This window comes from Acanthopagrus latus, chromosome 1 (genome assembly GCF_904848185.1).
Source record: "Acanthopagrus latus isolate v.2019 chromosome 1, fAcaLat1.1, whole genome shotgun sequence".
Lineage (NCBI taxonomy): Eukaryota > Metazoa > Chordata > Actinopteri > Spariformes > Sparidae > Acanthopagrus > Acanthopagrus latus.
Window position 1 is genome coordinate 14,728,613 of NC_051039.1, and position 27,894 is coordinate 14,756,506.

Consider the following 27,894-nt stretch of genomic DNA (forward strand, 5'->3'; position numbering starts at 1 on the left):
TGATTTTGAGTTCAGGTGCTTTATTTGAGTATATTCATTTTATTCTACTCTATACTTCTACTACTACATTGGTTACTAGTTAGTCTGCTGATTTAGGTTAATAGTGCCAAATATAATAAACAGATACGTTTTAATATTATAGAATAAGATACACTCAATTCCTCAGTCCTCAATTCATCCTCAGCACTCTCAATCTACATTTATGACTTATCAGACTGGGATAAGCTGGATCAGACCTGGTGATGGGCATCAGGAATAACTACACAGAAACAGCCGATCTTCCTGCTGCTGGTCTTGTTTAAGTATGTCATATCGAGGCATTTCGAAGTGCCTTGCAGTACGTCTATGCATGACTTTTACTTGTAAGAGAATATCTGGCTGCAGCAAGTGGCATTGTGGGATGGACTAGAGATTTAAAGTGATACTCTGCCCAAAATACTTTAAAGTTGAGTATCAAAAATCACCCACTCTGTGCTGTACAGTGGAGAGCAGCGGCCGCGTTCAGCTTGAATTCTTATCAGTTAGAGCAATTGTTATAGAGACGAAGTATCGAAACGCTCGCAGAGACATCGGAAAAGCCTCAGCAGCATAATGAACGTGTGCTCAAAACCTTTTTGTACGGCAGAAATGTTTAAAAACACAACCCGAAGTTGAGTGTTCAGAAGATACCAAACACAACAGAGCGCTCTAATAGATTTGCTCAACTCTCAAAACTCACCGCCATGAATCCAAGCTACGTGCATGAACTATCAGAACATACATTTCGACAACCATCTACAAAGGAGTGTGTTTGTTGTCGAAAGGACTTGGCGTGGAGTGTCTGTTGAGCGCTCTGCTTAGATTGAGCAGCCCAGATGGTCTGTGATCACTTATCCATAGCTGACTGACAGTGAAAATGAACGCCGGCAAGCTAATCCACACTGGATCCTTCGCCCAGCGGCAGCCTCAAATTATGATTTAAGATGCTTTGAGTCTTTGACATGAAAATCCTTCTCATTAAAGCTCGCATAAAATCTGCAGCTTGCACAAAAACAACACAACAAACTTCAAGTGACTTTACTGCAGGTGAACAGGGTCAGAATACTACCATGAAACCGTTCGGGCTCAACGCTAAGCGGAAGGCTGTGATAACATCATGCTGCTGTCTTCCAGGTTTTAAGTCATATAAACAAAAGTGAATCCGTAACATCGTTATCCTTTCATCACTTCCTCCGTGATCGAGGGCTGACAACACAATGGATGGTGAAAATCTGGAGGGAAATTGTCAGAACCTCTAAGTTTTAAACCTGGAGCACATCGGTGCGACCTCCGAGCTTCCCAACCTGAGCATGATGTCCGAAACGTCACATGTGGAGGTCATAAATGTTCATGAGAGCATTATTTAGTGTCTGACTTGATTTGATTTGACTTCTGCTTCAGTCCAGCACTGAGTGGATTTGCTTATCTGGATGTGTGCGAAAACTGGAAAGTTTGGTAAAGTCTTACTGTCAGTGCGACTGAAGTGGAGATTTCTGGCTCACAGTATGAGGGAAAAAATAATAATTTTAGAGAAAAGAACCTTAAAAGATAAAAATACAATACTTTACCATACCAACACCATGAAACTTCACCAATTCATTACTTAAATTAAGACTTTTTTTTTTCAAAGTTTACTGATATTTTGTGTTTTGAGCCTTGAAATGTAACTTCCTTAAGACAGACTGTTGAGCTCCAATCAAACGCCAACTCAGAGCATCAGCGTTTCACCTGATGATGAGACAACAATCGACTGTCTTTCATTTTTTTCCAGGAAGTGACTTCTGCATACAATAAACACTTAAATGTGAATTTTAGACATTTTTTCTCTACTTATCAGAGTAAGAAAACATTGTTGACAAGCGCATGACAAATTGTTGTTTCCACCTGCGGTGATCAATATCCAAAGTCAAACATCATTAAACTCTTTTAGTGTTTTGTGGGAGCCACAGTTTTTTATTCCTTCTCACAGGGCTGCGTCTCTGCCAGCCAAACGTAGTTTAAAGCGGAGCGATGGACACAGAGAGGTCGTGTCTTTACAACAGACTGGTGATCTGTTGACCGAGGAGTTGGCCTCAGCCCAGTGAGCACTTTGAGCTGGAAGGAGGCTCGTTCCCGATGAATTCATTAAGCGCCTCGGCAGCGCAGGAGAAAAAAAAAAAAACTCACCCTCATGGTTGGCGTGACGCTCCCGGGGCGGGACTTGCTGTCGCGGAGCCTGAGGGTGCTGTTGTCCCCGGAAACAGGAGGGTGGAGCTGCAGCTGATGCCTCTCTTCCTGGAGGGAAGGAGGACGAGGAAGGTCTTTCATTGGCCTTATTCACAGTTGGTGTTGTGGCTGTTGCGTGAGCGTCGTGTCCGGAAGGCGGACTTGTTTTGCTAAGCTGCCTCGTGCCACACAGATGGCAGACACAGCACCACGGCAGAGGACACGTTAAAGAACGTCATCTTCTCCTACACGCGTGTGACCGCGGATGATTAACGAAGATTTGTTTGGAGTCTTTATATTTCAGTTTCTCACTTGGCTTCGAGAATCTCCACCTGTCAGGTCATTTTGCACCCTGACAGCTGACTACTGTCGGATCAATTAAGCAGCTTTTCCTTATTTTTAGCAGGGTTTAATATGTTTGTTTGATCTCAACTCCAAGTCCACCTACTCGCTTGTTCGGGCCCACATCTGAACAAGCTCCAAGACTGTGTTTTTTTTTGTTGTTTTTTTTGGCATTTTGCCTCAACTGAATAGCAACAGTTGCCATTCAGACAGAAGCATGTGGGAGAGAGGAGTTCAACGACAAAATATTGCGTAGGGAATCAAACCAGGGATATTTCGGTCACCTATGCATCCCAACCTGGACACCTTCAGCATCCACGTGCATTAGAAGGATCAGTAGAAAGTTTCCCTGCATGATTTGGTTGAAAGCTGCACAGTGGGTGGATCTTGGTGGAGATTGCTTCGTCTAGAATGAACTTAAAATGCCTGTATGTGAGCATCTTCATTCAGCACGAAACCTTTGAACAAAACACCATGTGAACGTCACTGAGAGTAGTATCAGAGACAGATGACATAGTTAATGTACCGTCGAGACTATTATACATCTTAACTGGGGGAAGACGTCGCACAAACGAGTGTCTGTTTTTTTTGTTTTTGTCAACAAATTTTGAGAAAAGTTAGTGCAGTTGGTTTTTAAACTGGGGTCTGGTGATCAACAGGGGTCCTTGATTTGGTTTAAGGTTCTCCTCAGTTAGGGGAAATAGATTATTTTAACTTTCATAAAATTTCAGGGATTCCTTTAGACAAAATCCTCTCAAATCAGGTGTCTGTGCATTGGTTATTGGGGTCCTCGACAAGAGAAAGTTCGGGAACCTCGCTTTGGTCCGTCCCCCCGGGTTCTTTCTGTCTATCCCCAGTCTGTCTGCGATCAGCACCAAGCCCATTCATTCCTACTGAATATGTGACTCTAGAACGGGGTCATATATACATTTTCTCTCCTCAAAGGAACACAAACATAATTTCCCAAAACAGACGGGCAGGAGCGAGTGGTGCACTTGTTGGAGACTAATCTTGTGTCCGCATTCATCGGAATGCACATGCTGGATCAGACTAAAAAAACGTAAAAAAAAATTAATTATATTACACTTACTAATCAAAATGTTGCCGACTGCAAAGGGGTTGAATCTGAATATATGAAGCTTGTATGTAAAATAAAACAATATTCATTTGGCTTTGCATCTTTTTGCTAAGCAGGAAAGACAACTTCATTCATGTTTCAAGATGAAGTGGGTCAGCAAAGGTCTTTTAGATTTGTTGACAATAAGAACGATAATTAAAATTCAGACTTATCCTTTTAAGGGAGTCGTGGGGTTATTAGAGTTTGTAGTGTGTGTGTGTGTGTGTGTGTGTGTGTGTGTGTGTGTGTGTGTGTGTGTGTGTGTGTGTGTGTGTGTGTGTGTGTTAGACGCGCTCTCACCACTAATCGTTTGATGAGCTGGTCTCTCTCGCTCAGCCTCTCCTGAAGCCTCCCCAGCTGCTGGTCGTCACACCGGGGCTCCCTCCTCCTGCAGCGCTCCTCCCGCTCACGCAGCCTGCAGTTAAATCATATACACAAACACACACACCTTTCTCACATACCTGTCCCACGTTCAACTGTTTTGTTTTGTTTTTTTTTCTGAGTCTACCGCTGCTCTACTCACTCGTTCTCCAGGGCCACGATGCGAGCCTGCAGGTGCGTCTGGGCGCTGCTGTACTCGGACACCAAGCTCTGCATCTCCCTCTTGTGCTCCCTCTTGATCTCCTCCACCTCCTCCCTCCTCTTCTCCTCCTCCCGCTCCTTCTTCTTCTCCTCGTCCACCTCCTCCTCTCTCACGTCCTCCTCCTTCCTCTCCTCCCAGTGTTTCTGCGACTCCTCCAGCTTCTCCATCTCCACCCTCAGCTTCTCCACTTCCTCCTTCAGGCGGTTCGCTTCTTCCTCCAGCTGGGCGTCTCTCTTCTTCTGCAGCTCTACGCTCTCCTCCTCTTTCTCTTCAGCCGTGGGGTTCTTCTGTACTGACCTGGGACCAGACGGTAGATACAGGAGGAAGGAAACGAAAAGGAAGCGGCTTGTTGAGTACAATAAAATAATAATGATAAATTGCAAATAGTAATTGCTTTTTGCATTGAATCTACTGGACATCAGGCTTCTTTCTGTGCTGGACATCTTTGCTGCATAGTCCTGCACACTCATTGTAGTCTAGATCTGTATCTGTATATATTTTGATTCATAATTTCATCCATTTTTCAAGCACAAAAGTCAAACAGTCACCATAATTGGCTTCTGAAATGGGAGGATTTAATGCCTTTCTTTGTCATTCAAAATCTATTTAGTTCTGGACTGCTGATCAGATGAAACAATCAGTTTGAGTACTGAGTTCATCCCCTTTAGCTTAGGGACACTGTGATGGTTTAGCACTGTTTTTAGACACTAAATCAATAAAAAATGATCGACAGATTAACTGTTGATGAAGCTAATCATTATTTGCTGCCCTGAAGGATCTCATTCATTTTGAAATAAATGGGCAAATGGGCTATTTTTATTAAGCACCTCTCCAGCATTACCGACCACTCAAAGTGCTTTGCAACACAAGTCACCCACTCAACCACACACATTCGTGCACCGGTGGCAGAAGCTGGCACACAAGGCGCGACACCTGTATTTTCGACATGTAGACCACAGAGGCCAGAGATCGAGCCATCGATCCTCAGATCGGTGGACGAGTGCTCTGCCTCCTGAGCCACAGTCGCATGTAATAACCTTTTCTTTTGTCATTTGTCATTTTCTTTCCTCACCTTTCCTTCAGCTGCTTCTTCAGCGCTGTATTTTCTCTCTGCAGCTCCATCATGGCACAGCGACTCTCATCCAGCTGTCGCTCAAACACCTGATACTGGTTCTGCTGCTTCAGGTCCTTCACACACACACACACACACACACACACGGGATGAAAACAGCAGATAGGGATGTGCCATTCTATACTCGCATAATTTTTAATAATACAAAAACATCATATTGGGATAATGGCTGAAGATCAAAATTAAAATGATCTTTTAAATTTGTGACACAACTTAAATGGCATCAAAATATTATTTTACGACTGTACAAATTTTTTTCATGATAAGGTCGGACAGTCATCATGAGATTCAGACTTCAGCTCTTAAAAAAGATGGTGCGGCTGCAGACAGTAATGTCTCTATGTGTGAGTGTTGATGAATGCCAGAGTCACTGAGGATTTTATTCATGTGAACGATAATGATAGCAGTTATGAAAAGGATGTGCGAGAGAGTGTGTGTGTGTGTGCACATAACTGCGCTTGTTTATGTGTGTGTCAGGGAGGATTATATAAGTGAAAGACAGACCACACAACACACAAAGACAACGAGGCTGAGGGGTGTGTTTTCTTGAGCACACTGAGACCGATATGTGCACACACACGTATGTGTGTGTGTGTGTGTGTGTGTGTGTGTGTTACCTGTTGTAGAGCCATCATCTGTGTGTGTGCCTGTAGTTGAGCCTGTAGGTCTTCTATCTGCTGCATGTGTCTCTGGGTCATCTGTCTGCTCCACTCCGTGTGCTGCTGGGTCAACTCTGCACGCTGCTTATCTGATATCACACACACACACACACACACACACGTGCGCATGCACACACACAGGCACACACACACACACAAAACCACATACAGAAAACAAAATCAATTTGGCCCACTGTTACAGGTACCCTTCTGCTGTTGCCATGGTGAAGTGTATCCATGGCAATAGCAACTTCACTGTTGAATTTATAATCTCAATGTGTATATCGCCCTATGTGTGAGAGTGAGTGTGTGCTCTCTTTGTCCACGCAGCTGTGTGTTATACAGGACACGCTGCTGTCAGGCAAATGTGTGTGTGTTCAAATGTACATGTGCAAGTGTGTGTGTGTGTCTGTGATACCTAGCTCCAGGTGGTGCATGGTCTGTAGCCTGTTCCTCTCAGACAGCACGTCTTCCTTCGCCTGTCTCTCTAGCGCCTGCAGAGCCATGGCGTGACTGTGTCTGTCCGCGGCTGACGACTGGGTTTGTGGCTCCTCCAACACATCACAACACATGTTTGGTCCTTTAACAACAGCTGCACAAGCCTGTTTTTTTTACCCTGCAGATACACTCTACTTAGCTGTGCGCATGTTACAACTATAAAAGCCTGAACACTTCACTGCGGCGCCATCATCAAAGCTGTTTAATTATTCATCACAGAGGCGAACGGGTTGATTTTTGAGAATACCTGCAGCAGCTCCCTCATTTTCTTGTTTATCTCCTTGGTATCTTGGACCTCTTTCCTCAGCCGTTCAATCTCGGGGTTGACGTGGCCGTCGTCTCCGGAGCCCGCCTTCTTTTTCTCCGCCTGCATTGGCGAATGAAAAAAAAAAAAAAAAGGGATTTCAAAGGCTTCGTATGCCGTCAAGTAATCCTGAGTTGATGAATTTGCAGTGAGCACCACATTAAATGTCCCTTTTGTTTTAAAATGTGCAGACTCAGACAGCTTTCTTAAAATAAATAAACAAAACACTGCAGGCTTCATTGTGCTCTCAAAACAGGCTTATGGAACTAATTAAAAGAATACTCCAGTGATTTAGTGTTGCACTTGTTTGGGGATGCAACTAAGGGCAAAATATCCAGACTTTTAGTCTCTGGTGAGGCTCGAGCTGCTAAAACACTAGATCCTGCCACATGTTTAAAACTCCACGCCTCAGTTTTGTAACCCAGACTTCACTGTCAGTGCTGAGACGACCAGGTGACACCATCACGGTGATGTTTTTGCAGAACTGTCAAAGCTTACTTAGGGCGACAAAAGTCTTGAAACAATTGTAATTATCATGACTAGTAAAGCGATCTTAATGAGTCAGGTTTAGCTAAAATTATCTGATAACCCCACCGAAATGTGACACAGTAAACGTGAGAGTGTTAAATCCTTCAATCCATCACTGGAAACAAAGACACCTCCAAACTACATTTAAAAAAATAAAGACAGGGTGATATTTTGTTTGTAATCAGTGATCAGCCAGTGGAACAAGAGAAAATTCACCAATTCAAGGAACAAAAAATGAAACTCGTGTACGTACGATGCTCCACCCGGCTTTCCATCGCCATGATGGTGAGTGGACAGCGACAACACTTTTAATTTTGAGTGAACTGTTACTTTAAGATTTCTTGAGACAAGATGTGATATTCAGCATTGCCCCAATATCTCACTGACATGTTTCTCGTTAAGTGTCTTGTTTACAAGTATTTAAGAGGGTTTTTTTGCACATTTAATCTTCTTAAAAATTAGGATTTGCTTCTTTTTATCCATCAAATATGATAGAGAAAGTGAATATATTTAGGTTTCGGATTGTTCTTTGATCATCTTGGGGCTCTGATAAATTATAATGGGGAACTTCATTCAGAAGAAATGTATTAATTGGGATGAACAAACAAAGGTGATATGAATTTTCAGCTGCAAGTTAAGTTCAGAATTTAAAGACAAATATGAGCACTAAACTAAAGCCAGTCAGGCAATCAGATGTTTGCAGTGAAAAACAGGGAGAGGATCACAGATGGTCGCCGTGGCTCACCTGTGAAGTCTCCTTGCTCAGTTCACTCTGCAGCTCGGAGATCTGGGTCTGCAGCTCCTGCTCTCTGTTCTGCCATCTCTGTTCGCTCTCAGCCACCGCGGCGTTCATCTCTATCCTGAACTCCGCTCTGAGACGATCCTCGCACTCTGCCCTGGAGGCATGCGGCAGAACAAGGAGTGAGGCAGAGTTAACCTACATGCAGAATTACCTTTTATTCCCCTCGCACTGCGCCCCCTAAGAGGCATATTGTTTTAAGTTTCTAGGTTTAGTAGATATAAGTAGTAACCTAATTATTTCTCACTTCTCTTTATGGCCTTATTTCAAAAACAACCATTTGAAGAGAAGAGCTATTCTCTGGTTGTATTTCTCAAGAAGAATCCTGTAAACCTTCAGCTAACAGGTTGCATAAATGTGTGCCTTAGTTTGGAAAATAACATCATGCAGAGGGCTGCTACTGATGTGAGAACACGCTATATTTTGTTTATTTAACTAGAATAATGTCATGTCATGTTTAATTTTACTCAAAAATACCATCTAAATCAACATTTACATGGTTTTGTAGGATAATTAAAGACACTCAATCCTCATCCTACCTATTTATTTTACATACAAGGACTACCGACTGTAAACTACTAGAGGAAACAACCATCATGGCAAATTGTTAATATATCTTTTCTCAGTAATTATTATTATTTACAGCACATTTTTTATATTGTGTTAAACAAAAATATATACTTAATATGAACTATCAATAGAAAACAGAGACTCGATAAATGGTTCATTTTCTAAAATTGCACACGTGCTGCTTTTGAGTCTTCCAGGACCATAAAACGCTTGTATTTGTAAAAAGCAGCCGATAAACCAGAAACAGAGAGCAAAGATGTGAAAGCATCCAGAACAAAATGACACAGCTGTAAACAATTGGAATTATAAAATAAAACACCCGTGGAATCTAACAGGCAGTTTACCTCTGGGGTCCAAACCCAGTCGGCCCCATATCATGCTCATTTTCAGTTTCATGCTTTTTAAATTCTTTTTGTGTCTGCTAGACGATGTTTACATGCTTTAATCCTAAAAAAACAAAACAACACATTTCTCTGTTCAGCCTCTATCTGAACGCCCAGTTTTAGCTCCTGTCTCTTTAAGACCCCTCTCCCTAAAAACCTTGGTCTGCTCTGATTGGTCAGCTCTCATAGGCCTGAGCACCAGGAACAGCTCACTGTGTTTCTACCTTAGCTGTGTCGGTGGTTGCGTCAGTTGACTTAAGCTGCACTTAAACACACCACAAAGACTACAGCCAGCAGGTTTGTATGTTCTGCACCTGCGTGAGAGGTAACAACCGGTTGGCGGTTGTCTGTATTTGTTATCAAATACAGAGAGTGCAGATGTACAATCTATTGTTATGATAAAGCAGCATTTTCCTGTCATTTTCACATCACTCTTGCTAATATGGCCACTTCTTATCTGGAGTATGTCTGATTACAAAGTTGCTAATTGCACGGGCGTTATCAGCGCGCACTGATCCGCTCAGCTGAGCAGCCAATCAGTGCGATTTATCTCACCGAGAGGCTCTGCCGCCGATTCAACGGGCTGAGTCGGCTGAGAAGAAAGGCGACAAGAGACAAGCAGTGCCAGTGGTCGCAAACAAGGGCCACAGACGATCAACCTCGCGCCCTGAGGCAGCAGTCTGACGGCCAGCCAAAGGTTGAAGAAAAGTTTTCTAGTGCACAGTAATCATAGTCGGCGTGTAATGAAAAGAAGCTGCTAAAGATGTTGAATCACTGTGTAAGACAGAACAGAGAACCATTACTGCTAATGCATATTTGGATTGTAATATTGACTGAATTTTAGATGTACTGACACTGTCGACTGTATTGTTTATATCATCGTGTCTTGTTTTCATGGCTGCAGATTATTTCTTGCATGTTCTGTTCTGGTAAACATTTCGATAAAGCTCGTTACAGCTTCAGCTACAACGAATTGAAGGGAGGAATAAAAAAAGTCGATGTAGCTCGACTCAACTTTGATCTCCCCCGGTGATCTTCTAACCGGAGGGCACAAGAGGCGATTACAAGATTTTTGTGTTTGTCATCCTGATCCGTTCTGGCAGGCCGGTGTTGATTCTGCTACCTGATCCGGTCCTCAGTGTGCCGCTGGCCCTGATCGAGAAGACTCCTCTCTGTGTTCAGTCGGCTCTGCTCCAGGACTTTCTCCTCTAGTCTATGTTTGTCAGCTCTCAGGGAGGCGATCTCTCTCTGCTGCCGGTCCCGCTGCCTGTCTGCCTCCTCTTGCGCCCGAGCCAGCCGACTGCGAGTCTGCTGGAGCTCTTCCTCCAGGCGAGAGCACTGCGGCCCACACGAGGGTGCGGCTTCGTGGGCCACCTTCTCTTTCTTGTCTTGCTGCTGGATCACCGACTCCAGCCTACAGATCTGAGAGCGCAAAGACTTTTCACTTTCAACACGTTCAACATGCCTTACAGCTGGTATCACAAGCCGTTACTCACTCCACCAATTGACCTCTGACCTCATTGGTGGCGTCTCTCAGCTTCGTCCTCAGCTCTTCCCGATCCTTCTCCAGCCCGCCGCGCAGCTCCTCGCCGCTCCTCCGCTCTTCATCCAAATGGGCGCACACCTTTCAAGAAAATTCATTAACAATTTATCATCTTTGTAGCACTCTAACCCGACCATACTATAATCTCCTTATTACTAAGCCTAATTAATAATTAGTCACGATGAAGTGCACTTTATAACAGGGCTCAAAGGGCAGGCAATTATGTGATAAAATCTCTTTGTATTTCTACATTTACTCTTCGTTCAAATATTCATTAAACATGCTCCTTTAGACCAGCCGATCCCGAGCAGGGGGCGCCAACCCCTCAGAGAGATAATAAAGAGGACCGCAGATCAGACAAGAAACATTTATGTTACACAAAATAGTTTTGATTCTCTTCCGATCTTTGCCTTTTAATGATATAATATTGTATAATATCATCTCTTCAGCCCTCTAATAAAACAGGAGTCAAATCTCTTTTTGGTTGATCTGGTTATACGTTGATGACATGTGCATATTTATTTCCTATCAACTTAATTATAGATATTTGCTTCCAAAACTCTCAGCTGTTGAATGATGCATATAATTGAGTACAACTAAAAACTGCATGTAATATGATAAATTACCTCCAGTGATGTCAACTAGCTCAGTTGCATTGTGGGTAATGTAGGTGCCAGGTTTTCCAAAGGAAGAGGAATGCTTGGATATGGATCTATATCATTTGCTTTTAAAGTGTCCACTGGAGTCCAACATTGTAGGAGTGAAATGTTGAGATTAATCGATGCACTGTCAATTACTGAATGAGGCACCAACTGTTTTGATAATCATTTGAGCATCTTTTAAATGAAAAGTCACAATTTTCTGAATCCAGCTACTGAATACTTTCTAGTTTCTTTACTCCCCTTTGACAATAAACTAAATATCTTTGGGTTTGCGACATTTGAGGATGTCATCTTGAGTTTTGGGAAACACATCAACATCTTTCACAATTTTATGGACAAAACTAATCGACAGATTCATAAAAGATGAAAATAATTGTTGGTTTAAGCCTTAAACTAAAAGCAATCTTTATCAGGTTCATACCTTAAGAAAAAGACAGTTGCACAACAGCAAGTGAATCTTGATTTCTGTGTCTGCATAACAGAGTTTCTACTGTAAGCGCACATGTGCATCGCACACAGCAGGAGAGCAGAGTATTACTGTTGCAGTTGTGTGAGGGGATGAAAGGAAAAAGGATTTCTCATAGCCGTTCGTCCTTGAATCCAAAATAATTAAATCCCAAGTCTGACTGAAAGTGAAACTAAAATAATTAAGCCTATATGAGCTGGCTGCCGGGGCTGAACAGCATGCTATTTTTAAAATTCAGATATACAAGTGCATGTTATGAAGAACTGGGTTCTGTTTTATGATGGAGCCTCGCCTCATACTGAAGGGAAAAGGGAAGTAATACACTTTAAACATGGCAGTGAAAAGTATTAAATGCTGGTTTCAGAGCACTCAGCATGTAATCACATTCTGCCTGTAATCTTGTTTCTTGTCCTGCAGGTAAACATCTCGATGCTTCACTTATCTGTGCCTCAAACTGGGAACTTCTAGTTGCCACTGACCTCCTGGTTGGTTTTCTTCTCGGAGCTCAGAGCTTCCTGGACGCTGTGAAGTTCTGCTGCGTGCCTCCTCATCACCTCCTCGATGGCCTTCCGCACCTGCTCCTTCAGCCGCTTCCTATCCTCCTCCGCCTTCTCCACCAGCCTCTTCTTCTCGTCCTCCAGCTTCTGCTGCACGTTGGCTCTCTCCACCTCCACCTGCTCGATGCTCTTGTCCAGCTGCGAACGGACGCGAACCCTCTCGACCTCCAGCTCCTTCCTCTCCCGCTCCACCTCCTCCTCCTTCTCTCTCCTCAGGCGCTCCCTGATCTCCTCCACTTCCTTGTGCAGCGCCTCCTTCTCCTCCTCCTTGTCCCTGCGCAGCCTGTTCCTCTCCTTCTCCAGCTGATCCTTCTCTTGCTCCCGTTCCCTCCGGAGGCTTTCCCTCTCCTTTTCGATCTCCCTCTGCAGTTTGTCCCGTTCGTCGTCCGCATGTTTTTGGATGCGTCGCAGCTCTTCTGTCTGAGCTCTCACCATCTCAGATCGCAGGCTGGACAGGGCCTCCGCATGCTGTCGACACACACAAACAGCACTCAGTACTCACTTCAATAGGCACACCAGCACAATCTGACAGCGCAGGACCGCTGTATGCAAACTCGTGTCTGTCCTGCCTTGCTGGTGGCTTGTGGGCATAGGTGGGAGAGTTAAACACTCCACGTGTACTGCATGTGTGAGACCAACTGGAAATGGCTTGATTAACATGAGAAAAATGATTGTACCTAATGTGGAAAAGTCTCACCTTCTTAATTGCACACACAGCTGCTCAGAAGGTTGCTACAGCTGCAGCCTGAGCAACAACGACAATGACGAGTTCGGGCCTGTATCCTGATGCAATTTCATTTTAATTTCAAATTTAATTTAATTTGCAACAAATATATTAATAAATTGTACTTTTATGACACTTTCAGTGTTTAGTTTTTTATGCCAATTTCAGAAATGTAAATTCAATTATGTGTTTTAGCCCGTTGGTCATAGTTAAAGGTAGTTTGTACTGTACTACGTTATATGGAGAGGTCTTTCTATTTTTTTTTGTCTGGTTTTTTTTTTTTCTATATGCATTTTTGTGCTTACCTGTAGCGCTTTTTAATTAACCTGCATTGTTGTGCTGTGAGTAGGAAGCGTTCATCCGCTCACAAAAAAAAAAGAGGCTATCTGACGAGACTGAAGCTTAGCCAGACAGACAGACTCCATTAACGTTTACATCCTGTGCCATAACGAGCACAAGCCTCTCATCCATGAGTCGGTGTGTGCTCCCCTCTGCACGGCGATTCGCTTGGTGGGTGTAGATCAGTGGGAAAGAAAATAGTTCCTGCATGACACTGCTCTCAGCGAGGTCTCTGGATTATCTTGAGTAACTGGGTCACGACGCCTGGAAAGATACGTTCCTGTTGAGTTTTTTTTTTCGAATTGTAGTTTTTTTTTTGTGATGACTCACATGGGACATGAAGTTAACTTCACCTCCTGGTTTTATGTTTTTTTTAGATTCATGCATTCCACTTTGTTTGACTTCCTGCCGTTGTTCAATTTCCCGCCAGTTAATTCATCACCTGTTTTTTAACTGTCCAATCAGTCAAAATCTGATCAAAATCAATTTTATTTTTATAGTACAAAATCACAAGAATCAGTTTACTGGCTTGTCTCTGTCAGTTCTCCCCGGAGACTTCTATGTTCAGACGACCTATAAAAATATACAATCTGTGACTCAAACCTGATCTGAAATATCGAGTGTCATTTGACAATTTTTTTTTTTTTTTTGAGTGATCACATCGGATATTGGGGTCCAAGACGTCACCAGCATATCTGCGTGGGTTGCTATGGTAACGACACATTCTTCAGTAATTCTGTGCGCCGGTTGATTTTCGGCTTCCCAACGCGGAAGCGCGATCAATCATCTCGCTCTCCAAACAGTCAAACGAGTTGCTCTGTGTGTTGTGTTGCTGGTAGCAGTCTGGGTTCTGCTCAGCTGCTCTGATTCACTCCGTCTCTCCGCCTGCTTCTCTTCTGCCTTGTTTGTTCTGCTTCTGCTGTTTGTTCACTTCTGTGTATTACGCTGAGGTGCTAAGTAAACTTAGGCATTTTATTCAGACTTTATTTTGCGATCTTTGCATTTGAGTCAGTTTTTTTTAGCTCTCCTTCTTTGAGCGCCACAAGCCATTATATTCAGGAGAAGGCAGACATCTCTACAGCTGATATCTCCAGAACACGGCAACTCAGACCAAAACGATCTAGATGGATAAACGGCGCTACAGGTAAGAGGGAAAATGTGTATTTTTTTAATCTGGGCTGAACCTTCCCTTTAATATGCTTTTACGCACATGTCACTTCTCAGTATGATGTGTGTTTACCTGGCGTATCTGCCGGGCGTGGTCACTGTTGCGGCCGCTGCTCTGCAGCTCCAGCTCTCTGTTCCTGCTCTGCAGACGGCTCACCTGGCTCCTCAGCTCCTCCACCTCAGCACACACACACACCTCGCAGCCTCCGCGATTTAGCAGCTCCTCTAATACACACACACACACACACACACACAAATGTATTGATTGATTGGGCATAATAGAGGCAAAATGGACTTACAGCAGGCCGACAGTGAGCGAGGAAGCGCCTGAAACAAAAATCGTTCTCGTGCAATAAATAAAATTCGAGGCGTTTCTGCTGACTGGGTATGATGACACTTTGATGAAACTGTTTGCCTTTGTGGAGGATGAATAATGTTGCATTTCCTTGTATATATTATAATGGCGTGAGGTGAAAACTTGATTAACGCTGAGTCAGAGTGAAAATGCACTGAGCTCAGCTGATTTCCGCCGACGTGAGCGTTCCTCCGGCCGACAGGTGAGGCAACAGAAGGACTACCTGCCCGGCTCTGCAGCTCGTCCTCCTGCAGCAGCAGCCTCTCCTTGGCCACTGCCAGCTCCTCCTCCGCCCTCTTAGCCACGCCCTCAGCCTCGGACACACGCCTCCGATCCAGCTCCAGCTCCTCCTCGAGGTCCTGGATGAGGAGAGGCAAGGAGAAGGAGTTATAACGAGTGAGGAGGGCAGATGCGGAGGAGTGTAGTGGGATGGCAAAGAGGAACACGGGGGAATAGAAAAGCGAAAAAAAAAAAAAAAAACAAAAGATGAAGGAGAGAAGGAGAGAGCCGTCGGCGAATATGACACAGATAAGGAGGATGGAGAGGGAGAACAGAAGTCAGAGAGAGGGGGAGAAAAAAAAAAAAAAAAAAAGAATGGGATGAGATGTGGTGAGTCAGGGAGCTTTCTCGCCCAGCTGTGAGGCTTTAATGGTCTGCTGTGAGAGCTTTTGTCAGCTCTGTGCCAGCTCTCGTAGGGTTTCTTAATGCTCATCCACGAGGTGGTAATGGTGGTGGTGCAGTGAATCTATCCTGCTCAAACTACTCATTAGCAGATAGTTGGCAGTGGGAATAGCACTCAGGGAGGGCAGCCCGTGGTTAGACAGGCAAAATCCCCCCTCTCTCTCCCCCTGTGCTCCCACATCGCTCCCTCCTTTCCCATCAACACCATCATTAGCCCGGTGCATCAGAGACAGGAAGCTGCAACATTTCAATTTCCCTTCACCTCCCGTTTCACAGCGTCGGATTATAGCTGTAGTATGAATGGAAGGATTTTGTGTGTGTGTGTGTGTGTGTGCACGCGCACCTGTATTCGCTCCTGCAGCTTCACCGTGCTCCTCTTGCTCTCCGCCAGCCTCTCCAGGTGACCCTCCACCTCCGCCTCGGCCCTCTTCACTCTCTCCCTCAGAGCGCTGTGCATCCCTTTCTTCTCCTCCTCCTCCCTCTCCTCCCACCTCTGCTGCTCCTCCCTCCACTCTGCCTCCATCCTCCTCCTCATCTCCTCCTTCTCGTCGTTCACCTCGTTCAGCTTCTCCTCCCACCGCTCCCTCTCCTCTCTCACGGCTCGCCTCCTCTCCTCCTCCGCCCGGTCCCTCTCCTCCTTCAGCGCCTTCACCTCCTCCGAGAGAGCTGTAAGCCTTTCCAAGTCCTCCCGCTCCTCCGTTTCTCTCTCCTCCTCCTCTTTCTTCTTCTCCTCGTCCTCTCTCTGCCTCTGCTCCACGTTGCTCTGTCTCTCCTCGATGGCGACTTTCTGCAGCTCCTCACATTGGGCGCCCAGCTCCTGGACCTGCTCCTCGGCCCTCTCCAGCTCCTTGCTCAGCCGCAGGCTCTCCTCCTGGGCGTCACTGATCTGGGCCTTGGCCTCCTGGAGCTCTTCCTCTGCAGCCTGCAGCCTCTCCTCAAACTCTTTCCGCAGCTCTGCCTCAGTTTCACGCTCCCTCTCCTCCGCCTGGATACGGAAGCACTCAAAGTCTGCCTGCACCTAGAGGCACAGAGGATAACATGTTACACAATGCACTTCCACGTGAAGTCTCAGTTTCCTTCATAACTGTACACATTTCAATCTGCTCTTGGTGTAAATGTTGTGCCTGTAAAAACGCACTCCTTTGGCCCCGATGCAGTGTGACTAGTATGTGTGGTGTAGTGGAACTGTACAGCATAGTAAAAAAGCATGAAGTAGCAGAAATGGGAATACTCAACTAAAAGGGCTGTAAAAGGGCTCATTCTAAGGTGATGAAAACACACTTCATAGTTTCAAATCAATGAAAACAAAATTAGGAATATTATATTGACTTTCTGCCAATAGATCCCCCTAAATCCTGCACACCGGACCTTTGATACTTTAATTTCAATGTGCATCACTGTTACACAATGCTGGAAAGGGGAAAAGAAAGGAGAAAATGTTTATACCGCATTGATACTGATGATAAATCAACAACAACTGGGTAAAAAATAGAACTGCACAAAGCACTCAGAATCCTACAGTTCACGTGTTTTTGTTCAAAAGTCTCCTTTTCATAACGTCTCATAGGTCATGCTGAGGTCTAGGAGCAGTGCAGACTGCCGGAGTGAACAGTGTGAAGTGTGTTTGCAAAATTTTTTTTAAAAAGGCGAGACTGCCAACGTCTGATAAGCACCAATTTTTTGTGACATATACAAATAACACCCAGTGCGAGAGGAAACATCGTCACCGGCACTGTTGGGATCTAGACTTTTGTTCTTCTTGTCACAGAACTAACCAGGATTCATAAGTAAGTTATAATCTGCACTGAGGCGTCCTGGAAATGAAAGACAATTGTGTTACGCTTTAGTCTGTAGGTCTGTAATCTCTTAATAACTTCGTAGGGAGTTTCCCTCGAAGGAACTCTACATTTAGGTAATTACAGGGAAAATATGAATTTCCTTGCAAGAGGAGCCTCATTTAATCCAAAGCGGAAATTCATTTATGATTCAGTCGGAAAACTGTTGTGCTGCATATGTGTAACACTATTTGAATGTTAGAGTAATTTCTTGGCAATTTCGGGCAAAAAATAAACAAATTTTGGATTAATAAAGTTCTTTTCTTATCTTGTCTTATATTTGTTAAACTGTATCCTCCTCTCTCGACACATTTCCTGCATGTTGAGCAGGCCTGCTGCACTGAGTACAAGAAGAATTTGTGTCTAATTAATGAATTGGAAGTGTACCAATTCAACGCTGTCTCTATCGGACCTTTAATTAGCACCTAATGATGTCGTTCGTTCCTCTTTTTTTTTTTTTCTTTCCTGGAAACATCTTGGAAATAATTACTAACTTATTTAGAAATCACAGCCCATGAAATGAACAATTATACATTACCTCTGACAGGTATATTACTTTCTTTATCTGGGGTATTTTTGTGCGTTTACTGTGGAAAGAAACGTCTGCCAGCAGTTACATATACAGTCTTATAATATTAGACTATATTAGATTTTCCAGACTGAACGGTGGTTAAACTGTTCACTGGAACTGCTGTCACAGTTTGGGTCAGTGGCTCCTGGGTGCTGTGGCTTTGTTAGCACAGCTGAAGATGGTGAAGGTTGCACAAAACGCACAGCTGCACATGCCGGAGGTTTTCCACATCGCTTGTCATTTATTATTTACACATCAACCTGACGAAGCCCAGCTGTACAGCCACTACTCTTATCATGCACGGACAAAAAACAGTGGCCTCGTGCCATTTTAACATTATACCTGAACACAGAGGTAAAAGACAACAGGAGCTTGTTTAACAGGCATCTGTCTGACTAACTCCATGAAAAACAAGGTGCCGTCTGGTGGCGTTGCTCTAACTAGGCAACCCAGTACGTCTTCAACGGTCAGTTAGCTGTTAGGCTGTGTTTGAGTTTTGTTGATAAATGATATCAACAGATCTGCTAATAGGAAACAATACTTTGTCTAATGACAGAGGATGTCATTCACTGTGCACCGTAAAGCCCACTGAGGATGACATTTTGGTTTGTATAAATCAAGTTGTCTTGACTTTCTGTGGACACGGCATCTATCTAAATGGATCAATATTTAACTCTACAGTCTCTTTTCAAGCTAACTGCATTCTTGTAATATATTATCAGCAGCACCTTGGCACCACTCTGCTCCAGTTCTGACGACATGTTCCTCCAACTAACCTAACATTCATCATGTGAAAACCATCGAATTGTGCCTATTCCTCTGATCACCAAAAACAGTTGTAAATCGTTCAGTGCTGTTCGTTTCCTGTCCGCACGCCTGAAATAACATTCTCCTGAATCGGTATTAAAAAACAAAACAAAACAAAACAAAAAAAAACAGGAAAACATATGGCAGACGACAAGCAAACCAGACAGATGTGTTTCAAAATAAAAGTTTAAAGTCCACATTAATGTTTCATCCCTTTAGTTGTTAAGATCTTTCCATTTCCAAGGAGCTCACGACAAAGTCATGTGGGTATTTATGATTCATGTTGGGAAGTTTTATTGTGGAGCAGAGCATGTAAATTAGGCATGAAGTCGGTGGAGTAACGGGCCATCTGAACGAGGTTGACTGTTGTAGGTCACACGAGGGGCGGGTTTGATTTGCTGCTCCCGCTGGGAGTTTACACATTAAATCACTGCGATACAACGCGCCCTTGAATGAGGTCGGTTTATCTCGTGATCAGGAGGGTAAGAGTGCACCCACCCATCCACACACACACACACACACACACACACACACACACAAACACACACCTGGGCTCCGACTCTATGCTGCTCCTCCAGAGACTCCTGCAGCTCGAGGAGGCGTGACCTCAGCGCTGACCCCTCCCCTTCGTGACACGTCTCCATCAGGATGCGGTGCAGCTCCTCGTGGTGTGCGTGGCTCAAGGCCTGCAGGGCCGCCTCCTGCTCCTCATTCTTCATGTTCAGAGAGTAAATCACCTGGAGGACATCAACAGCAGATGAGGAGACATTTAATGATTCTTTATTAAATTAAAGATGTTGAGTAAAACCTTTTTAAGAAATGGCAAAAGGCTCCTTTTCTTTGCAGCTGACCAGGAACCGATCACCACCACTCTGTAAATTGTTCACCAGCTATTCTTGTTCTGTTCTTCATTGTGGCATGTGATGTCTGAGACGGACATAATTACTGTATGTTTCTGTCATTATTGTCTTGTTCCTTTTTCTTTTACAGTAGCTAAAAGTTGAGTCTTTGGGTTTTCTGTCCCTGAGGTGACTTTATTAAAGAGAAAGTGCTTTTGTGTCCTCTTCCTGCTATTTTTGGACTGCAGAATAATTTAAAGCAGAAACAGATGATTATTATTGAGTCTGAGCTGACACTGAAAGATTTCACTGGCTATCGAGTAATAGATATTTCTCTTTTGATACGAAAAGATTCAAATTGGCCTCTCAGCCGGCTCATTTAATTTGTAAGCACATAGAGTACAAAACTGCTCGTAAGTATGTTCTGTGTCTTTATTTTATTCACTGATTTATTATTCTTTAATGTGACCGACAAGATTAAAATCTGTTTATTATTCTTTGATAATAACTTAGTTTTCATCTCTTAAGGGTGAGATACATTACTGCTTGAGTCTTCATGGCATTAAAGTCCAGTAACACGTTCTAATAATCATCATTAATAGAAGGTCATTTTTTTGCTAATCAAACTTTAAGAGCTATTTCACAGTTTACCACTAAGGAAAAGCTTTATTAACCATTTTGTAAAGTCGCAACTGATGTTTATAAACCTTTACAATTATAAAACATGTCATTGTCAGTGAAATACTTATTAAGTAGAGTTTAATTAACTGTAAATGTACCATTAGAAATGATGATAATTATGAAGAATGACCAAGAGTCATTAGTTTAATTTGAGCAGGGCTGGTTAGATTACAATTAAATTATTTTGTAATTAACTGATTAAAGTTTGAAAAGTATTGATTGAATGAAAAATACAGATTCTGAATATTTGAAACTGATTCAATACTTCTGTGTAGATTTATAGATCATGGTTTCAAATATCTTTACTCCTATTGTATCAAAGCTAGAAATTCAAAGAACACTTGTCTGAGACTGTCAGGGTTCTGATGTTGGGTTGGCTTATTTCCTGTTTTATTTTGTAGTAACATCCTCATGTGTCTTGTTGGGTCTTTCCACTTCCTGCCTTTGTCTCTTTCCTTCCCTTGTTCTGTGTAAAACTGCGTTTCTGAATTTTGTTTTTGTATTTTTGCTCTTCGTTAGGTCTCAGATTGGGCCGTGCCTGCTTCTTTTGGTTCCCGCCATTTTTGTTTTTGCATTACAGCAGCTTCCTTATTAAAGCTTGCTTTTTGTTTTTTTGTTTTTCCCCCTGCCTGGTGTTTTTTGCATTTGGATGATTATCATACCATGACAATCTCATACAGTTGCAACCCTACACCTCACCAGCAGCAGGGATCTGACACTAACACTGGTCCACAAACAGACGCAGCCATTATGGGGCCAGAAATTGTGTGATGGCACCTTAATGACAGCAAATATCAAACATCCGGAAACATCCCCACACACAAATAAGAGAGGTTAAACAGCAGCACCGACAAACTGTGTGTATTCACTGTAAACAGAGTCTGGTGAGTTAATATCATCCAGGCATTACAGTGATTCTCTCGCCTGCCAGCATGTGAGGAGTCTCTCCCCCCTCATCCCGATATAGACTGTGACTAACACCTGAAATATGGCCCGTTTCTCCCCACTATTCACTTTACCCTCTACGCCATGTCTACAGTGTCATCATCTGCTCTTACATGACCCTGATGTCTCACTTACCCCCCTGCAGAGGTGTGTGTGCTTGTTTGTGTGAGTGCATGTGCATGGGTGTGTGGCGGGGACACACGGGCTCATATTTTACCCAGACGCCTGCCTGTCTGCAGCACACAGCTGGCACAGCACTGCCGGACATTCCCTCTATGTGTGTGTGTGTGTGTGTGTGTGTGTTGGCACATCACCACCTCACACTTGCACAGAAACCGACATGGTCCCAACACTGTCCATTTATCTACGATGTATTTATTATAATTCAGCGGCGCATATGGATGATGGATGTGGTATAATCCGAAATCTTGATCACAAACCGACCCCTCTCTCCCCCGTCGGTCACTCGGACAGTATGTGACACTGCCGGCTACTCAATAACATCATAGCGCCTGAACTTTGCCTCGCGAACTATAACTCATGACTCAGAGGAATGGAGGGGACTCGAATCGAGGGCAGGCTCTGAGGGTTTGCGTGCGTGCAGTTCTTGGCCGACCTTAGTGACCAGTGTGAGAGTGACAGGGAAGGAGGAAGATATAAGATATAAGGGAGGAGTGGAAGATTTAGCAAGGGTTCTCTTTAAAGGATGAGTTCACGCACAAACGGGAAATTAATTCATTATCTACTGGCCCTCATGCCCTCATGTCGATGGAAAGTTAAGTAAAGTATTGTAGTCCACAAAACATTTCTGGAGCATCACAGCAGAACAGAATGGCAGCATTCTTCTTGCATTCTGAGAGAGAAAGAAATCATAAAATGGGTCTGTACAGCTCATCCTGCATAAACCAAGTCTATGCAAGCCCTAAGATGTCGTTAACACCCTTTTTCAGCCAAAATCTTCACTGTAACTGTGAAGCTAAAAGCGTTAGCTCACAGCCCATCTGAAGTGTGTTCCTCCATCAAATATGTAAATAACGTCCATAGTCTTGACGCTGGACGAGCTGTATCGAGCCATTTTATGTTTTCTTCATTATTATTATTATGTTCCAATGCAAGTCTCCAGCTACTTCAGTTGTTTAACAGGAAGCTGAAATCCTGTGACTCTTCAGAAATGTTTTGTGGATTACAAAACTTCAGCTGACTTTCCATCGGTATTGTTGCAAGGTAACATTCACATTGTGAAAGGTTTTCCAAAAACCTTTGCCACAACCCCATATATTGAGGTTCCCCATAGTTTGACTTTAAAACCATGAAACACAGTAAAAAGTGTGCAGACATACTTTTAACCCTATAATGTGATGAACTAGTGGGGCTTATTAAATGATATAAGATAGAAAAAAATATGCTACATAAAATTCAGATTTGTCTCCAAGCCCCATTTTTTTTCTTAATGTTGGATGGGTTTCATATCTTCAGACCTCTAAAAATAATTTAAATGACACAATCTGAGAAGATAAAAATTGTCACTTCAAAGTCGTGACAAGAAGTCCCCAGCCAGTCACCGCTTCATCTTAAGGAGTCACGAAACAGAGAGGTTGAGCACCACAAGATCAAGACATTTAATCATTTCTGCGTTTTCACACCTAAATGGCAAATGAAAGGCTTTTTATGCCCATCCAAAAGGATTCATATCTTTGCCAAGTGAGACTATGTGATATGAGAATATGTGAGAGAAGGCAAGTTGAAATTACAAGCTCCCATTCAGCAGCCTTATTAGTTTGGTGACGCCCAGTAAGTTATGGTGGCTACAAGCTAAATTTTCAAACTTTAGATAGAAAGTGCTGTGAATCTGACTGGACGTTGCCCCACTTCCTCCAGCACATAGGGGAAGATTTTAAGCAACTTGTTTTATCAATTTCTTAGCAATCGATTATCGGTCAGTCTTTAATAGTATAGGAAATACGTTGGGCTTTTTTTTCTGTTAGAAACATTGTTAACCACTGACATGATGTATGTTCACCTACACTAGGAAAAGGAAAAGCTAGAAGGCTTGTAAAGTTGAGAGGCTGACACCAGATGTCTTTCTCCGCGTTCACAGATGCCGTTGTTCTCTCTCACATTAAAAAATTTATGAAAAAGAAATTCTATAAAAGAGTAGGTCACCAAACGGCGGATGTTCGTACACCTTGGCACCTTTGCATGCATACGTGTGCGCGTATGACAGGAGGCATCAACTCACAGGAAGAGATTAGCGATCTTTATGGCTTTTACCAGAGGCGAGAAAACATGCTTGGATCAATACGAGATATGGTGCAGCACATTAGACTATGGCGTCTAATGTGCGACTAGTGCCATTCTAGTATAAATATCTGGCATAAATAGTCTCTAAAAATAATATTTGTATTGTAAATCTCAATTATTGATGAGACAGTACATCATTTAACATGAGGCAGTTATCATGACAGGCCTCCCTCGGAAGTCCTGGTTTCCAGATTGCAGTGCAACAAGGTGTCACACTTTGATTCAGCATGTCGGGTGTAAATTCTGTAGACCGCTGGCATGGCGGCCCGGTCAGAGAGCGGCGAGGGGCCCCTCGCTACTGTAAATCCTGTCTCCAGATCCCCATATTGATCCTGCCAGTCGATAATGTTATTCATGTAGCCTCACGAGCCGGTGCTCGTGCTTATTGACAATAACTTCATAGTCAGCAAAGCACGAAATTAATATTCCGTCTACGGTGTAAAGAGGGGCCGAGGCGAGGCTGTTGAAACAGGAGTGAGATGTAGAGCGAGTGGTTGGTGCACAGAGGAGAGGCAAAGAGACAAGCGAGCGAGCACACACAACACTTTTCTCTTACATCAGCCCCTCTCCTACACACACACACACACACACGCGCGCACACATACCTCCACACATATCAAAGAGGGTACCGGGTGTGCTGGATTACAAAGCAGGGAACATTGTGACAGTGTAAGCTAGATAAGTACAGGAAATCACACAGACAGAATTAGAGCTGCCAATCAAAAGTGTGGGTTCATATGTGCACACAACACACACACACACACACACACTCTTTAATATGCTTTCTGTTGATCTCTGCGTGAGTCACGTCAAGAGACTACTCTCCTCCCTCTGTGTTGGTGTAGGGGGGGGTGTGGGTGTGTGTGTGTGCGCGTCAGTTCACGCACAAGCTTATGTGAACATTCACAACAGCTGGCCCGGTCAGCTCTCGCCTCGTTCCCATTGGCCCGTTCCGCCATGTAAACACACTCCGACGTGCTACTGGTTTATATTAAGCAGCACCCATTCAACCAGGACAGCAGGGAGGAGGGCGGGAGGGAGTGTGGGTGGGGGTGAGGGGGGAGAGCTGTGGTGGAAGTCAAGCAGAAGTATGGATGGAGCGAGGAGGTGTGTTGAGTATGTGTGTGTGTGTGGCAGCCTCCATGCAGAGAGCAGGGGTTATTAAATATATAAGGTTACCACAGCTGACCCACTTCCTCTCCTCTCCACCCCCAAAACACTCAAATAAACCATGTGTCACATGCCCAGCGCCCCAAAGCTCAGAGAAAAACGCTTACGCCAAATATCCGATTTGATGATTCTTCTTATATTTCATCAGCTCGCCGGGGTTTTGGGGGAGGATTTATTTACTGCGGTCATCAAACGGCTAAAGCACTCTGACAAGGGCTTGCATAAAGTTTCAAGAGGAGCAAGACAGACAGAGAGAGAGACAGAGACAGAGACAGAGAGAGAAGTCCAGCCTTCTTCTTCTTCTTCTTTCCTTATGAAGATGGAAGGAGCAGAGAGGCATGAGAGGTGGAGGAACTAGGCTCGCAAAAAAAAAAGATCCCCCTAACAAGCACAGACACAAGTGCTGACCCCTCATCTGTGTCATCTTCGTTTGTGAGTCCGAAGAAGAAGCTCTCAGAACAAACACACACACTAACTGCAGCAGGACATCGCATCCAGCACACACACACACACACACACACACACACACACCTACAGTACAGGCTGCACAGAGGTGAAGCCGTGGAGGAGGAGTGGAACTGCACAGTCATCAGTAATTGTCATAGCTCAACAAGCTGTGGGTCATGCCCTGCCTCTGTAAGCATTATTGTGCACCAGAGATAGATAGAGAGGGAGAATCCCCATATAGCAACGCTTACTGTATGAAAAAGCAGAGCGGCTGCTGGTGCCGCTGCAGTTGTCAGGCATCCCTGCTGCACAACGATGGAGGAAGATGTACAGCACTACACGGTTTGATGATAAAGAAAATAATAATGCAATTGTTTAAAAAAAAAAAAAAAGAAGCTTTTTTTTAATTGTTGAATTTCACAATCACAAATGTTGCTTCTTCAGTGAAGGATTCTGCTGCTTTTCACTTGATCAGTCTCGTTTATATTTTCCATCTCTTGGTCAGACAAAGACAAAAAAAAAAAATGATAATCACTTTGGGCTGCGATGTGCGATTCATTTGTATTAATTTTCTTTACATTTAACAGTCTGGGCTACAAAATCGATGCATGTCGAGTACAATCCATTAGTTGGCTGATAATTACAGCGCTCCTAATTGCTGCTCTTCTAACAGATTTGTCTCTCAAGCCGCTGTGGATCTGCAGCCTACACCTACTGATGTCTGATCACTGTGTCAGTCACGAAGACGGATGAACCCTGATCCAAGTTTTTCCAGTCATCATCCCAAGAGATGAAGATGATTTCTAACATGGTGCTCGGCTGGCACACGGGCTTTTCATTTCATTTTTCTACTCTTTGGTTAATCTTTAATTGATCACGTTTTGCATTTTGATACGTGTGCCCTGATGTCTGTAGGTATAAGGCATCTATCACAACATGATCCCCAGGTCGCCTCCTCGGCATAATCATGTTACGATGGCAGCCATCAGATCATCCAATCAGCCGGAGACGCATTCATTCAGTGGCGGCGCGTCCGGCGGCGGCGCGCCTCTCCCGGTGTCACCGGCGGGTCTTACCTTGGTGAGCTGGGCGATCTTCTTGCACATCTTGCTGTGCATCTGGTAGTCGTACAGCTCCTGCTCGATGTTCGCGAACTCTGCCGCAGTCCCGTTGACGGCGGAGCCCGGCCCGGAGGGCTGTGCAGCCTTCCCGGCGCCTGAAGCCATAATGAACCCCCCTCCGAAGGGAACTTTCCAGACCGGGAGGATAGTGACAAATGATCCCGCCGCCTCTCCCTCTCTCCCCCTCTCTCTCTCTCTCTCCCTCCCTCTCTCTCTCCCTCTCTCAGATGTGAATTCCCCACCAGAATCGTGTCAACTTTTTACTCGTGCATCTCATTCCTCCGTCGGTAGACCCCCGCCCGTGAACAGCAGCTCGCGCGATTCGCTGGAGAACATTTGGTAGTAGGTCGGCGGGGCTCTCCTCGTGCGTTCCGGTTGTCGCCCCCCTCTCCCGCTATCCGCCCGGTGATCGCGGAGGTCACACGCTGGAAGTCCATCGGGGACGCGCTCGCGTCAGCCGACCCTTCCCCGCTGTCCACAGATACGTTGTTGATCTTTTTTTTTTTTTAAATTATTATAAGAGGGAGCGCTCGAGGATGAAGGCGTACGGTCCAACCACCTGTCTCGCGGCAGGGGCGGAGAGGGGTGTGTGTATCCTGTGGAACATTACCGGAGACAGCTGGAGAGAGAGGCGCACTGCTGCAGTGCTGCCCCGCCCCTACCGGCGCTGCTGTATCAATGCCGATCACCGGGGGGGAGGAGGAGGAGGTGGAGAGGGGAGGTGGGGGTCTCTGGGGTCCGGTCGTGTGATTTTTTCTTTCTTTCTTTTTTTTTTTTTTTACTCCATCAGCCAGATACCGTAAACACGAGGCACTGAGTATAGGAGCTCAGCACTGAACAGCAACACACCACGGGCCTGTAGGATACTCCTGATGAGGTACATGTTGTCCAGTGATGGAATGTAACTGAGTACATTTAATCAAGTAACCTTTTGAGGTGCTTGTACTTGAGTCATTCCGTTTTCCTCAACTTTATACTTACACTTCACCACATTTTGGAGTCAAATGTCATACACATGTGATAACTAGTTACTAAAGTATCTTTTATTTTATTCTTTTTTTATTTGTATCATGTTTTTCAGCACTCTGGCTCGTTGGCCTTTATGGATGCAGTCTCCACCTTTTTCAAATGTGGTCTGTGCAGCTCCTCCATCTGAGCACAACCTCCGAGATGTAATGAACATGATATTTACAGTGTGAATGTATCACCCCGAGTCGAATGTTATTGTTTTTATATATATAAATATAATGTGAATCTAGTTTTTATCAAAAGTTGTGCAGTATATTCTTTTACCTTGTTCATTTTCCAGCTGTGCACATTTTATTCAAGTGTTAAAGGTTCAATGTGTAGGATTTAGGCATTTTTTCATTACCTTAGAATGAGCTTTTTATGGGCTGGTTCCTCTTCCACAGAGTCCATCAAGTGCTGTACATAAGCACAGTTTTGAGGTATTTGTACTTTACTTGACTATTCACATTTTCTGCTACTTTGCTCTTCCACTTTACTACATTTAAGAGGTAAATATTTTATATATTTTAATAGATT

The 27,894-nt window shown here is 44.0% G+C and overlaps 1 protein-coding gene across 4 annotated transcripts in view; it reads right to left on the minus strand.

Annotated features, from left to right (window-relative positions):
- fam184b (family with sequence similarity 184 member B) overlaps positions 1-26,984 on the minus strand; it is a 29,143-nt gene extending 2,159 nt beyond the window's left edge. The window contains exons 1-16 of one of the 4 annotated variants that reach the window (XM_037102725.1): positions 26,305-26,984; positions 19,394-19,582; positions 15,976-16,650; positions 15,175-15,310; positions 14,670-14,821; positions 12,289-12,834; positions 10,655-10,762; positions 10,262-10,560; positions 8,132-8,282; positions 6,802-6,921; positions 6,475-6,607; positions 6,015-6,145; positions 5,338-5,453; positions 4,206-4,562; positions 3,983-4,109; positions 2,185-2,292 (exon numbers count right to left, since the gene is read on the minus strand). In XM_037102725.1, coding sequence (XP_036958620.1) covers positions 2,185-2,292; positions 3,983-4,109; positions 4,206-4,562; positions 5,338-5,453; positions 6,015-6,145; positions 6,475-6,607; positions 6,802-6,921; positions 8,132-8,282; positions 10,262-10,560; positions 10,655-10,762; positions 12,289-12,834; positions 14,670-14,821; positions 15,175-15,310; positions 15,976-16,650; positions 19,394-19,582; positions 26,305-26,454 — 3,498 coding nt within the window. In that variant the 5' untranslated portion in view covers positions 26,455-26,984. The remainder of the gene's footprint in view (positions 1-2,184; positions 2,293-3,982; positions 4,110-4,205; positions 4,563-5,337; positions 5,454-6,014; positions 6,146-6,474; positions 6,608-6,801; positions 6,922-8,131; positions 8,283-10,261; positions 10,561-10,654; positions 10,763-12,288; positions 12,835-14,669; positions 14,822-15,174; positions 15,311-15,975; positions 16,651-19,393; positions 19,583-26,304) is intronic. The other 3 variants (XM_037102731.1, XM_037102744.1, XM_037102736.1) reach the window with 3 other exon arrangements.
- Between the last annotated feature and the right edge of the window lie 910 nt (positions 26,985-27,894).